Source organism: Pyxicephalus adspersus, chromosome 12, assembly GCF_032062135.1.
Source record: "Pyxicephalus adspersus chromosome 12, UCB_Pads_2.0, whole genome shotgun sequence".
Lineage (NCBI taxonomy): Eukaryota > Metazoa > Chordata > Amphibia > Anura > Pyxicephalidae > Pyxicephalus > Pyxicephalus adspersus.
Window position 1 is genome coordinate 43501768 of NC_092869.1, and position 14396 is coordinate 43516163.

The 14396-nt window shown below is 45.3% G+C and overlaps 1 protein-coding gene across 1 annotated transcript in view; it reads left to right on the top strand.

The window, feature by feature from the left end:
- The window catches only part of SPC25 (SPC25 component of NDC80 kinetochore complex), a 4995-nt gene extending 1568 nt beyond the window's left edge, over positions 1-3427 (top strand). The window contains exons 3-7 of the mRNA XM_072427868.1: positions 421-486; positions 1566-1712; positions 1821-1925; positions 2200-2298; positions 3188-3427. Coding sequence (XP_072283969.1) covers positions 421-486; positions 1566-1712; positions 1821-1925; positions 2200-2298; positions 3188-3318 — 548 coding nt within the window. The 3' untranslated portion in view covers positions 3319-3427. The remainder of the gene's footprint in view (positions 1-420; positions 487-1565; positions 1713-1820; positions 1926-2199; positions 2299-3187) is intronic.
- The last annotated feature ends 10969 nt before the right edge of the window (positions 3428-14396 follow it).

The following is a 14396-nucleotide window of genomic DNA, read 5'->3' on the forward strand; positions in this document are numbered from 1 at the left end:
CACTCTCATGCAATAACAGTGCTTGACCCAGAAATATTTTTAACCTGGGTGGGAAGAAATTGAAGGCAGATGTTGGCCTCGGTATTGTGACCCAACTCATTAATAACTACCCAAAAGAGCCAGGTGGTTGCTGAAACGTCGGGTGGTGCACCCTGCTAAAAGGGGCTAGAGAAAAAACTGGATAACCTGGGTGATTTTCCCCAGTCAGCTTCCTTCTTTTTTTTTTTTTTCCCTGAGTTTGGTTGCTATTTGGCACCCACCTCCTCCTCCCAGGTTTTTATAGAAGTAAGAAGTCAAGGAAACTAAATGAAATAACTGAATTTGTCCACCCCGACCAGAGGCATCCCCTATAACCCCCAATAATGACCCCCCCCCTTGATGCCATCTTCAGGGAGATGATTTTTCTCTTTTTCTTCACAGAAATTTGGGCTAGAAAATACAGAGAAGGGGAGCTGATGATTGAGAAGGTTCTGGAATTCAGGAAAGGTGAGCCGAGGGCTGGAAACTTCTGCTGGTGTATTGGGGCTGTAAGGTCCAAACAAGAACCCTCCGTCTTCCTGAGAACCCCTCACCCCTCCACTTATCTGACCGATGTGTGCTGGGGGGCAGGAGGTGGGAGGTACCAGTTTAAAGTCTTTGGTATGAACCAGCGTGGCAACAGAACAAAATCTGTGGCCAAGGCAGTGGGCAAGCTAACCCATTGTCCATGCTTGCCAGTTGCTGCCCTCGTGTGTCATGTGACCATATACAACCCTTACAGGCAGTCCTCAACCTAGAATTTTTTTTTAAGCTGTGTGGTAAGAAATTGGTAGGTGGGTGACAGCCCCTAAGTTGTTACCCAACTCTTCAGTAACCACCCAAAACCAGTCGGATGGTTACTGAAAAGTGCCGGATGGTGCGCCCAGCTAAAAGGGACTGGGGAGATCACTGCTTACAAGGTAATCCATAGAGGCACCAATACCATTGCAGCTTCATCATTGCACCAATCAGTAACTTTCTTTCAAAAAGCAAAATAATTCTATTTGTTATTTGAATCAGGATTATAAAAGTAAATCCAGAACCTATTTAACAGTACAGAAATCCAAAATTAATTCTGGACAGGTTAAACGATCTGCCATGCTGTAAAGTGGACCTGTCATTCGGATGATAGAAGTGATCATTGCTGAGCTCATTGTATAGAATGCGGATTGCCTGGATGTAAAGCTGATGTTTTGGGGTCAGTAGTGTCAGTCACACACAGGAAACACACAGGATGATGCGGGACCCAAACAAAGAAACCTCCTTGGGTTTAGTTCCACTTTAATGGCAACATATCAACACAGAGCAGGTAAGCTGTATATTACAGAACCAACGGCAGCTTACATCATCATGTAGTTTGACTTTGTCATGTGGAATATTTTACTTTTTCCATTATTTTATTATAATTTACATTTTTCCACAAACCAATAAATGCTGCTGACTCCACAGCCCCGGGGCAGATTTAAGTCATTTCAGATGCTGCTATGTTAATGATGGAGCATTATACTGGCATAATATTTAATGCCCCCCTCTGTTCCTGTATGTAGATGTGGATCGGCAGAACAGACTTATCGAGGAGAAGCAGGAGGACATCATACGCGAGATTGCCAAGCTGAAAGACAACGAGGAGCAGAGCGCAGAGTTGGCTGAACACATCCGGACATTACGGGAAGAGTTGAACAAGAAGAAGGAAAGTAAGTTCTACTCTGGGGCTGAGGACTGGGGTAACAGAACTGGACATTTAGAAGGGGGAGCAAGCTCGGGAGAATAATTTGGTAATGGGATTTCTTGTTCTGTTATAGTGGCGCTGGCTAATAAAAAAGCCAACAAAGAGAAACTGAAAGAACTTCAGAAATCCGCAGCTTTATTTAAAAATCGCCTGGGACTGGAGATCCGGAAACTGCGCGGTACGTACAACTATGATAGAAATCCACAGCGAGGGCAGAGAATGGGTGGCCATTGCATTGCTCTCTTTAACCTGCATTTCATAGAGAAATTTGTTTTTGTTTTTTTCCCCTCTTTTCTCTCCTTTCTCTCCCTCTTTATTTCCCTCCTTCTTTCTGTCCTTTTTAGGGTTCAGGTGCATTGCAGCACAATTATTTTCAATGGTTGGCCTTAATACGCTGCATAGACCTACGTGACCCCTGGGTGTAACTCACCATTCCATCTTTCCTTCCCCAGGTGACAAACTGCAGTTTGTCTTTCGCTGTATCAACCCCAAGGACCTGGAGGAGCCATTTTCCTGCATTATTTACTTTAACGAGGAAGGAGAATATCAGCGTAAGTCACATGGTGTACATTATAGAGCACTTTTCCTGCAGGATGCTCTCACATGTGCACCCACATAGCTCAGATGCTAGAACCCGAATACATCTGTGCATTGTAACATGCAATATCTTTTTCAATGATGCTTATTCAGATCTCGAGGATGCAAATGATCAAAACAAATCAAAATGTCAGTGGGGGAGTTGTAAAAAGGCATATGGAATATTGCCCCAACTAAAGCTTAATCAAAATGAAGACCTGTTTTGCTGGAAGCTGCCATTGCCCTGCACCTGGGTTGCATGATGGTCCGGATACTTCAAATTGCAGTCAGTGTTATTGGCGTAAATGGTCAGGGAGATTCTGGTTTGTGGCTGATAAGATGCCCATTGTGGGTGAAAGTAAATGACTTATTCACAGCAACCCTCCTCCATTCACTGAGAATTGTTTTTAGGGAATGAGTCTTAAATTGGTAACAGACCAATCCCTTGTTTAGGGTCAATTGCAGCCTCAAATCGAATGTCTAGTTTGTGTCCAGGTGCTATGGTCGGGGTTAGTAAGAGGTCTGGTTTGTTTTTTCTTCTTTCATACACAAGGGGGCATCATCACTCTGCCCCCCCAAAATGTGCCGGTTAATGGACCCATTTGTTAAATACCAAATTCTAGCAGACTATAGGAATGTATGTGCCAGGTGTCCCAACATCAGAGGAACGACTTTTATAATGATCAGAAAGGTAGCAGCCTGGGATCTCTGCTGGGTCCCCACCCTCCATATTTTCACTACAGCGGATGTATCTAAGCATTATGAATAAATGCTCCAACGTTGCCTCACACAAACCTATTTCCCATTCTCTGAAAGGGCTTGTTTTAGACGCTATGATAATGGTGTCCTTTCCTCTCTCTGCAGTTGAAGGCTGCGATCCGCCATTGGAATGTATTGCAGAATATGAAAGGAAAATTCGGGAGACCAAAAACTTCTCCGCACTGCTCGCCAACCTGCGCAAATCTTTTGCAGCACTGTGCACTCAAGTAAAATAACCGGCACACATTGTAAATATTTGTACAGATTTCAATGTTTGTCCTTTCATAATGTTTTGTGTTATCGTAAATAGTGTTTTTAACTATAATAAAAGTTTTCATGTTGTCACCTCTGGGGGTCAATGTGTCTGTTTTATCATTGATCTCAGCAATAAGGATTTAATTGCGGGCTTAATAATACTGCATGTGGTAATTCAATATAAGCCCCTCTCCAGCCTAAACAGCGCCCCCCCCCCCCCAGCCTGAACAGCGCACCCCCCCCAGAAAATAAAATCAAACCTACCTTTACCTTACATTCTGGTTCTGAGTTTTGGTCCCTTTGTGCGTGTCTATGCCACTGCCTATGACTGGCCAGAGGTGGAGTCCTTTCCAGGACCAAAAGAAGATGATGTTTGCAAGGGATGGCAGCGCGACCCCAGGCATTGCTGGGTCCTGCACCCACAAATGGTGCTGGGGTCGGCGTAGGTCAGTATATTACCTCTGCAGAGTACTCGGGGAAATAAAAAGTCAGGAGGGGTAAGTGGAGGATGGTAGAGCAGGATTCATTTTTGCTAGACTAGGTGCTTCTGTAGGTGCTTACCCCTCAGCTAGCTAGAGTTAAGTGCTTGCAGCAAATGTTAAGTCACAGCTAGACACCGTGTAATGCAACCACATACGGGGTCAGTGCTGTGCTGTCAGTGATTAGTAAGAAGATTATTTACATGAAACTGATCTATATTATACATGAGGATCTACAATCAATAAACAGATTTCACTAATTTATTAGTGGTTATACTATGGGTTTGCAGCGTGATGTGCTACGCCAGGCCATGCACTTTAATCCTCCAGGTAGAAGCAGAGCGGTGATCCTTGTTTATAAGCTCCTCAGTGCAGGGTCCTGTCCTGCTCCTCCTCCTCCTCTAACTGTTAGTATCTGTCTGTCATTTGCAACCCCTATTTAATGTACAGTGCTCCATAATAGGTTGGTGCTATATAAATCCTGTTTATTAATAATAATAATTTCTCCATCTGAATCAGGGTGAGAATTGTGAGCAGAGCTAAGTCTGCAGGCAACGCTGCGATCCGGCACACATCATACAGGAGAATCTGCTCTCACCTGATGAGATCGTAACCGTATTGTCACCCCAAACTTACACACCTCCCATCTGCTTCATATACAGGGGAATCTCTGAGACTCGTTTCTGCAGGACAATGAAATAATCTGTTCAGGTAAATGTTAAGAAACTTATAGATTAGGGTGATTTTAGGTTTTACTGTAAGTGCTTGTTTTTTTTTTTTTTTACTCCTATTAATGTAAAGTGATGCTGAGCTGTGCTGTACTCTGAGCATTTCTCCACGTCTATATTGTGTCACCTTCTAGTTGATTTTCCCTGACCTGTAAGCAGAAAACTAGTGTAGCCACCCCATCTGGTTAGCTGCAATAGATGACAATTATGTTCTGGGGTTTGCTCAGTAGGTTGCAGTCCTTGTCATGTGCCAGTAGGGGGCAGTTCAGCTCTGCTCAGTGCTCAGCCCATCACCTTCAATCAGAGGTGCTTTGTGTTTGTTGCACAGACAGGCTGATTTGCTGTGACAGGCTTGTGATGAGCTGAGATGGTGCTCAGCACTGAAGACACCGGTACCAGCAGATCTGCCTGCTATTGAATTGGAAGGAACGTAATGACAATCAGGGACACAGCTGTCACTGCCTGAGATACTAAATGAAGGAGACCGGGGAACGTTCTGCTCACATTGCATTACTTAACTCTGTGGTCCCTGGGCCGGAATATACAGGAGGTGGCCAATTAGAACCTCAAACCTCAAGTGGTGGCCCAGGGGCCTGGTGGGGCCATCCATAGTGTCCTGGGCTGAGATCATGCCTGCGTAATTCTTCTTTTACTTTCTGGGTCTCTCTATTTACATCTACAACAATCTAATATCATAAAAATATACATTGCTGTGTGTGTGTGTGTGTAGATATTCTTCCAGTGCTGAAATTTACACTGCTCTGCCACACAGCCAATTTTGTGACCTGACCTTTTTCTGTTGCAGTTAGCCATTACAGTTTGGTCTTCTCCCCACCCATATTGTGATTGGACAGTACCGAGTCTTCCATCCTGCCAGCTCTTTACATTTTTTAATTCTCCTCCCATAATCCTCTCTGCCTGGACTGACCCAGGTTCTCTGCTGTTAAGATGCATAGAATTGTTATTCTGACTTCAGGTACTGGGGCTGTCGCAGCTTTATCACAAAGTATTTTGTTTTCCTGCATACTGGCATTCTGAAGTTTACATTTTGCCCGGTGACAGGTCCTCTTTCCTGGCTGAGTGAATATAACCGGCACCTTCTTTTCATCCACGCCGCAGTTTCTGCGATCGTTTTGGTCATTATGTCCGTCCTTTAATCTCCCGGCCTGCTGAGGATCATTTCAAAGACTTGCGCAGAAATCTGCCCCCAGGTAATGGAAAGATAACTACATGACGCCCGCTTTGTTCTTCATCCCCATCATTGCACGCCTTTCTAGGGGCCACACTGGGGGATGGCGGGGTCACTGGATAGATATGTAGAGTGCGAGTGGCACCACAGTGTCTGATTTCTGGGGATTTGGTCTGCTGGATTGGGGTATCTGAGTCCTGGCAAGGCCATCTCCATCTACCAAGCATTTCCTGGGCCTTATCACTTGCTGAAATCCAGGGCCCTTCTTTGTGCCATGGCGGGTGTGGACCGTCTGTGTCACAGGGCCAATGTGGGCCCTAAAGAAGGCAAAGGAGGAGAATAAAAAAAAAACATCTGGGCACCGAGGAGGGCGGTGAACCCTGGTGGCCCTGCTCATATACCCAGAGTGACCACAATCAATGAGAGGCAACCCAGAATGAGAGGACCAGGCTCTCCTATAACCAGCAAGAGGTCAGGAAATCCAAAAACAAACAAAAATGGTGGCCAGCAGGGGCAACTTGAGGCATCAACATGATCAGAAAAAACAAAATGGGGCTGGATAAAATTATGTGAGTGCAACATATGCACAGCATTCCAGTTCCATGTACACCTTAGCATTCAGTCAATTGGGCCCCAGAAAAAAAGGGCCCTTGTTAATTACCTAATTAGGAGATCAGGAGTGATGAAAGGGAAATGCAGTCTGGGTAGACTTCTGGCTGCAATTGAGCACTCATACAGGTGAGCCAGGCAGTTTACCAGGAAGTAATAATACCCATAACCACAGGATGGCGTAAGTGCTTCCTTTGAGTAACACTCACTGACAGTTATAAACTTCAACCACAAGGCGGCGTGAGTGTACATATGGTATGCAGGTATATGTTTATACCACTAGATGGCAGGGGTACATACCCATATAACACACAAGGGCAAATAAAAACTTCAACCACAAGATGGCAGATATTAATGAAACGCTCACATCAACACGTTTCAGGTGTGAAACCCAACCCCTTCCTCAGTGCCGTAAACAATAAGAACTCATCATAGCAGTAGAATAATTTTGTATGATTGGGTCCTGGGTTCAGTGCTCACAGGTGTTTTATCTGCATGGAGTTTGAGCTTGCCCCATCCATGTGTCTATGGAGGGGGCATTAAGCTGCAAGCTTCATTGTCTTTGATTTTTGCATATTTGTGACATGCGATGCAATGTTGTTGCTACAAAATTAATGAGAAAGCAGGAAGTAGCAGCTTCCATCGTTTTATTGCGCACAGGTCTGTGTATTCGGTGACCGCGCTCAGACTGCGGCATCTGCATCTGTGGGCGTCAGTTTGTTGTTTTTGTCGCCCGATGCTCTTTTTGCATCTTCTGGCTCTGGGGATGTGTGAAGCAGCTGTCACTCCTCTCTCTGATTGACGGCTAACATATCGCCAGCCAGATGGATCCCCTGCCATGGCACTGAGGTGTAATGTGGGGTACAGGAAAAGCTCATCATGAGACGTCTGTCAAAGTTTGGGGACGCCGCGTTCTTTACATTCTAAGACTTAAACTTAAAGTGATAAAATGAAATCTGTGACTAACTGCTAGTGTGCAGCAGCGGGAAGATAAAATTCTGGGGTACTTGATGCCCCCTTAGCCCCCATGGAGCTGTGGTCACAGACACTGGTGTTCCCAATACAATGCTGGATCAATAGCCCTCTTTTGTGAGGATGCTGAGGGTCTGCCCACAACTTGGGGGCAATAGAAAGAAGAGAAGAGTGCCGGCTGTAGAGGGAAGGGGTATTCCTTGGGCAAAAATGATCAAATAACCCTTGCAGTGCAGGGGAGCCCCACCACATTTTCCACCCTACCTGACGCTCATCCTTACATGATATGTGTGTAATATCTGTTGCTTATAGAGCTCAATAGCTAAAACATATTGACACAAATGAATCAGAGCTGTGACTCCGCCTCCTCCCTCTGCTATTGGTAGGGCACCTTCTGAGGATTCAATCAGAGACAGGTTGTGTGAAAGCAAACATGGACTGCTGTGCTGTCTCATTAGACATTCTTCAACGTAGATGTAACTCCTGGTGTTTGGTCATTTTTGTTTTTGCATTGGCACCCCCTGGCATTGCTCTCCCCAGTTTGTCTGTAATACCATTGCAGTGTAATATACATTTCTGCCCAGCAGATGGCAGCAACGCTCTATAAAGAAGCCCTGCAGGTTTTTCACCCATGATTTGGGTGAATAATTCCCCAGGTTTTATGGAAGCTGTGAGCTCCATATCAGGTACCTGTGTAGGGGTCCCGGGCTCTGCTGACTGGGATTGGTCAATTTTCTGCAGGATGAGGCAATTTTTAAAAAAAGGCTGATGGATATTTTGGGGCAGCATGCTGTTCAGTATATGATGTCAGCTGTGCTGTCTGCTGATCTGGATTCAGTTTCCCTCAGTGTGCTCTGCATTAGATTTATTATAAAATGAAATGTTCAGTTGGGTGTCCTGCTCCCTCTCCATTGTCTGCAAATTACCAGACACATTCTTCTTGTATTTCTCTGGGTTCTGTTGTGATTTTGTGATTGTGAAATTGTAAATTGAATGACACATAAAAGTGAATTAATAACACACAAGGTGATGAATTACAAAATAATAAATGTAACACTGATGATGATGATACATTGTATTAAAATTCCTGCCATAACACCCCCTAGTGGCTGGGAATTGTACTGCTCTTACTGCAAGGACCCCCTCTGTGTACTGATTATTATTATTATTATTAATAATATTAATAATAATAATATTCATAATAATAATAGTAATAAACAGGATTTTTTATAGCGCCAACATATTACGCAGCTCTGTACATTAAAAAGGGGTTGCAAATGACGGACAGATACAGACAGTGACACAGGAGGAGAGGACCCTGCCCCGAAGAGCTTACAATCTAGGAGGTGGTATGAATGAATTCTCTCTATTTATATTGATGTTCTATCTGTATAATACGCCCACATTTGTCTCACATGTCAGGGGGTTGTAGGGATTTCTTGGAGCACACCAATGGGATGAGGGGGGCAGTAACGCAATTATCCCGCATCCAGATAGCTCACTCCTGATTGGACGATTATCGCCAGCGCTGACGTACGAGCTGTCATTATTGCGGGACGCTGACGTGTATTTCTGCTAAACGTCATTTTCTCATCATTCCAATAAAATGAATTTCCTGGACATATAAAAAAAAAACAACCCGTGAGTCACCAATTTCTATAACATCTCTGGTAAATATCTCAGGATTGTGTCCTGGAGGGAAACCTGAATCTTAAAATCTCATCAGACCAACATTTTCCTATCATTTCAGTGGATATTTGGTATATTGAAATAAACAATCCCTGGTATTTCCTGATACGGTGACAACGCCTCGTCCCTGCCTTACTATAGTCCTCCTGTGTTGTCACCTTGTCACATGACTTCTGTTGACTATAAGTGGCCCTTTAAACACACATTACAGGCATGGTCTGGTGTTGTCACCATCGGCATACCCACCCTGGGGGTCATCTGTAGTAGACAGGAAGCGGGTGCAGGGGAACAGCAACACTGAAAACGCATGAAGAGCGAACTTGGTGACATCAGTAGCTTTGCTGAAAAGCCAAACTGGGCCTGGTACAGCTGCTGTAGGGGGAATAGAGCTCTCTATGGAGGGCTTGAATGATTTTAGGTGTGTTGGTGACCCGACAGCTGGGAGTTGTTGCCCTTAGTGGGGCAAAAAGGAAATCCTAGGTCCACACACCTATGTACAAAATAAATAATTCTAGATGATTTCCTGTTCTGAAAACATTACAAATATATCCAACATGGGGTCATGTGCTGTGTTGTCTCTCAATGGATGCACTGACCTTAGTTGATAGTTCTTATTGGCCGTTATTAAAGACACAAGCGTCGGGATTGGCTGAGATCTGTCCTATGGCTGTATACAGCTGCGTGTCAGCCAATAAAAAGGCTCGCCTGAGCTCCAAACTTTTTATTCATATCTATGTAAATGGTTAAAAAGAAATCTCTCTTCATAGCGACCATCCTATTAATACACAGTATATAGCGCCATCATATTACACAGCGCTGTACAAAGTCCATAGTCATGTCACTAGCTGTCCCTCAAAGGAGCTCACAATCTAATGTCCCTACCATAGTCATATGACATTATTACAGGCTAAGGACAAATTTGGGGGAATGTGGGATGAAACCCACACAAACACAAGGAGAACCTGCAAACTCCATGCAGATATTTTCCTGGCCAAGATTCGAACCTGCGACCCAGCTCTGCAAAGGCTAGCGTACTAACCACTGAGCCACTGTGCTATATATAGTTTTCTGTCCCTTTAAGTTTGGCAAGTTTTGTGCGACCATTAGAGATCGCCGGGATAATTAACCAACTTAATACTAATTAGAACCCCAGCCAATCACAGCGTCCCTGGACAGACACTGGCAGAACAGTGCTGACACTGAGATTTTCTTGGCTGTTACCATGGCAGCCGGATTCAACTATTGATTGTTAATTAGGAGAAACATTTTACTGGGTGAATTTAAATATTTATTTTGTTTTTGTTTGCGTGATATCACCATATCACCCGGACCAGACAGTCACATGACCCGGTAAATAAATGGTTGGAGATATTGATGGGAGGGTATCATTGGGTTAGCGGGCATTTAAAGCCCAGGGCACCCTTAAAATTCACCAACCCTCATTTACCACCCCTATTGATTCATTTTACCACAAGGTGGGGCCCTTAGTTGGCACATCATTCACCATTGCTGCTCCTTTCAGGGTGACTGAGGATAATCTCCCCTCATGATTGCTGTTATCTGCCCCATGCATGGAGTCTTATTACCCCGGCCCTGTCTGTTTGCCCTCTTGTATTCCAAATGTCGCCCCCGCCTTTCCCTTCTTCGTAGCCTTCATTTAGTGACAGATCCGAGTATAAATTCCCGGTGAATCTGCAGCATGAGATTGTTCATTACCCACCTAATGGGACGTGTTAATGGGATGGCATTGTAGCCCCCGGCTGATATATGAGGGGATTGGAGGGGTGTAATTACCACAATGTCTCACCAGACTCTCACATCTATGAGGGGCACTGGAACGGTGCGGGGTAAAGGGGCAAATTATAATAAAGGGTAATAAAGCTGCACTGTCATGTCAGGAAATGGGGAGCCTCTATGGGATCGCCATAGCTTGCCCCGTGATTTGTATCCATCCAATAGACGCATTTCCAAGTTTATTGTAATAAATCTCTTTATAACATCTGAGGGTCGGGCAATTTACCACCATTACTGGGGGGTATTTAGCACAATTACTGTTGAGGAGGGAATTATTCACAAATACACTGGCGAGTGGGGTATTTACAATGATTATCAAGGGGTGGGCTATGTATAATGATTTCCGCAGGGGCGGGGTATTTATCACAATTACCATGGGGGCGGGGTATTTATCACAAATATAGCAGGTAGTGGGCTACTTACAAAGATTACCCAAAGAGGGTGGAAAATTTATCATGATTACCTTAGGGGTTGTAAATTAACACAGGGAAGGGACATTTATCACAGGTACCTCAGGGGTGGATCATATAAATGCCTACCAATGAGGTATACTGCAGGAGGGGGCAAAATAACATTTCCACAGGAGTGGGCAATTTATCACAATCACTTTAGGGGTGGGCAGTTTACTATAATTACAAAAAAGTGAACAATTTAACATGAATACCGCAGGGATGGAAAGTTTATTATAGGCACTGCAGGGGTGGGCAACGTACCATGAATACCGCAGGGGTGGGCTGACCCACCCTTGGACATCAGCGGCTCATGTATAACCACCCACATCTGTGCTTGACCAATCAGAAAACATGGTGCAGCAGCTTCATCACTGGTTATATTGTGTGATTGGCCAGATGGGATAGGGGCGGAGACATGACGCCAGAACTGGTATCTGTTCATGGGGGAGGGATGTTGGGAGTACACAGGGAGTTCTACAATCTCGTAAAACACAGAATTCCAGGCAATAACGGCGGAACGTCTGGAGTTCAGCTTTAACCCTTCATAGCTCCATGCTGGGTCATTGTCCAGGCAGCAGTAGCGGTTGTGCTGCGTCTGTGGTTCCTCTTTGTGTGGTGCAGCCGGGGCCGGGGCCTCATTAATAGGGAAGACGTGCTGGCGTTACTCATCTTTAGTGACAACACGCACTGTTTGCGGCCCCTCGCCTCCATTGTCACGCCGCTCTTCTCTCGTCCTTCTCCCACAGGCTTTATCTGATACAATTTGCAATTTAAAAAATGCGACACAAAATAATTAAGAGCGGCCCCGTCTGCGTTGCTGTGCGAGGACGAGAGGCGCCGTGACAGATTGCGGTGACACACAAAGCGTCTGCTTGTCTCCTGTGCGTGGCACATGTCATGTTTTTTGGTATTGCTGCTGAGCCCGGCACCTCGGGGCCATCGTAAGGAAGATGAAATTCATCTGCTTGATAATTCTTCATTCCGGAAAGAACACCGAGGCCTAACCACAACTGGGCCCCAACAATGCAAATAGAGAGCCCTGGCGCTTTAACTAAACCGAACCAGCAAAATCTCATAGACACTTTATTGGAATTTAGGAAATTACTAAATCTGCAGCTATTATTAAAATGATCCCTTGGTGATCCTGCCATATGGATTCTTGTTCAGGTGCTTCCTGTATGGTGATGACGCTTTGTCTCTTGATTGTGTTCCTCCGTTGTCACATGGGCTTCCAATAGAGAACACAAGTGGCTGTTGTCACCATCAGGAAAGCCATGCCGCCGTCATTAGCGTGCAGACAGATATTTTCTGGAGGTCCCCGGCCTCTTAGGGCCCCAGAAAGGCCAATGACGCTCCTAGATTTCGAGGATTTTGGATCCTCCGCTCTTCCTTTCCCGACCCATGGCGGCCATGTAAACATGGCGACTCCTTCTAATGGAGGCATCAATCCTGCCAGCTCATTAACAAGAGAACCGGTCATGAGTGTCACCCCGCAGCTTCGTCTTCCTTTTCCACATGATATGAAGGGAGAGACCCCCCCCAGAGGTGACGCCGCCTGACTATACCCGCGCAGTCCGGCATTAAAGGGAAACCTTGTGAACCACACACTCATTAGTTTGTATCTCTCGGCTGGAATTGGCACTTTCATGCCCGGCATTGTAAATTTCGAGAGAAATCCTAATGAATATGGATGATGGCATGGTCCTCCTGTGACCCCCCCAGCGCATTCCATGGAAAAGGAAGCTGGGGGTCACCGGTTGGGGCTTCCATTAGCATTAACCCCTGCATTTCCAAGGCACCATTCATGGTGGCCTTGGTCTCCCAGCTCCATGAGACCGATCGGCCTCACCTATTGATTATCGATCGCTTCTCATTAGCACTCTGAACGATTTTATGGATTTCTGCAGAGAAAGCTGAAGGATGAAGTGATCGCATGCGTCCATTCTGTTTGCAGTCAGAACCAATAGACCAAAAAGTTTGTTGCAAGATATGGAACAAAGACTTAAAGTATATGAAAACCTTTCCTGTATAGGGTGACAACAGTCTGTCTGCACCTTTAAAATGGCGTCTGTGTTGTCATCCCATCTTACAGATGACAAGTGGCAGTTTCAGCACATATCATGCAGCCAGGATCCAACGTTGTCACCATCAGAAGTTCACCCTGAAAAATGCCCTGCAGCCATCACTGCCCTTGTTAGATTTAATGGGGATGACCCAGGGTGACTACGCTGCTCCTTCACAGATATAGTACAGTGTGTGTTGTCACCCTAGGACAGGAAGCGTTTTACTGGCAGGATCACCATGTGAGAGAAAAAAAGCCTGAAGATAGAAAATGAATGATGCCGCCACATCTGAAGAGGGGTAATACCCAATATCTGACATTTCTGTTCTCACGTCCTATGGTTCTGCTTTCTCTGTAGCCGTGGTACTACAATCCCCATGGTGGTGGAAATGCTGGGGGTTGCAGTTCTTTAAGCAGGCCTAGTTGAGCATTCAGCTCCATTTCTGTCCATGCAGGGCACTTACAGAATTGCCATCAGGACTGAAACATGGCTGCAATCTGTGGCAGCAATTAGATTCCTATAGAATGCGACAGATGGCGCGGAGATTTGTGGCGTTTGCCATGTGTGTCATTACTAGAAATGGCGGCCATTAGCTAAAATGCCTCTTCCTACAGGGGGCACTGTGGGGGGCCGGCACTTGGCAGCGATCACCTGGCGGTGTGGAGCCATTTGTCATTCCCAGCAGCGTCTCCTCCGGCTACATGGCAAGTGCGTCGCCATCAGGTGTGAATGGCGCAATAAATGCCGATAAATCTTTATGGCGGAAATCTAAAGCAGCAATTTCTAGGATTGGATACAAAATCTTTGTGGCAGCAGAATAATCAGTGATTATTGGATATCTGTAGCCAGTGAATGCGCCCCGTGTCATTTGTGAACATAGACACCAGAATTGACATGATTGTAGTAGATGGTGACCCCGGATGATGGCTGAACAGATATGGCTCCGTCCTTCTGGAGAGAGAAGCAGATGGCAGCATTGTCAGGGGGGTGCAGTGATCTCTAAAAAATACCTGAAAGTGTTACACTGACATATTACTCAGCATGCTGCTCTGATCTGGTGACAGGTCCACTTTAATGACTCCCG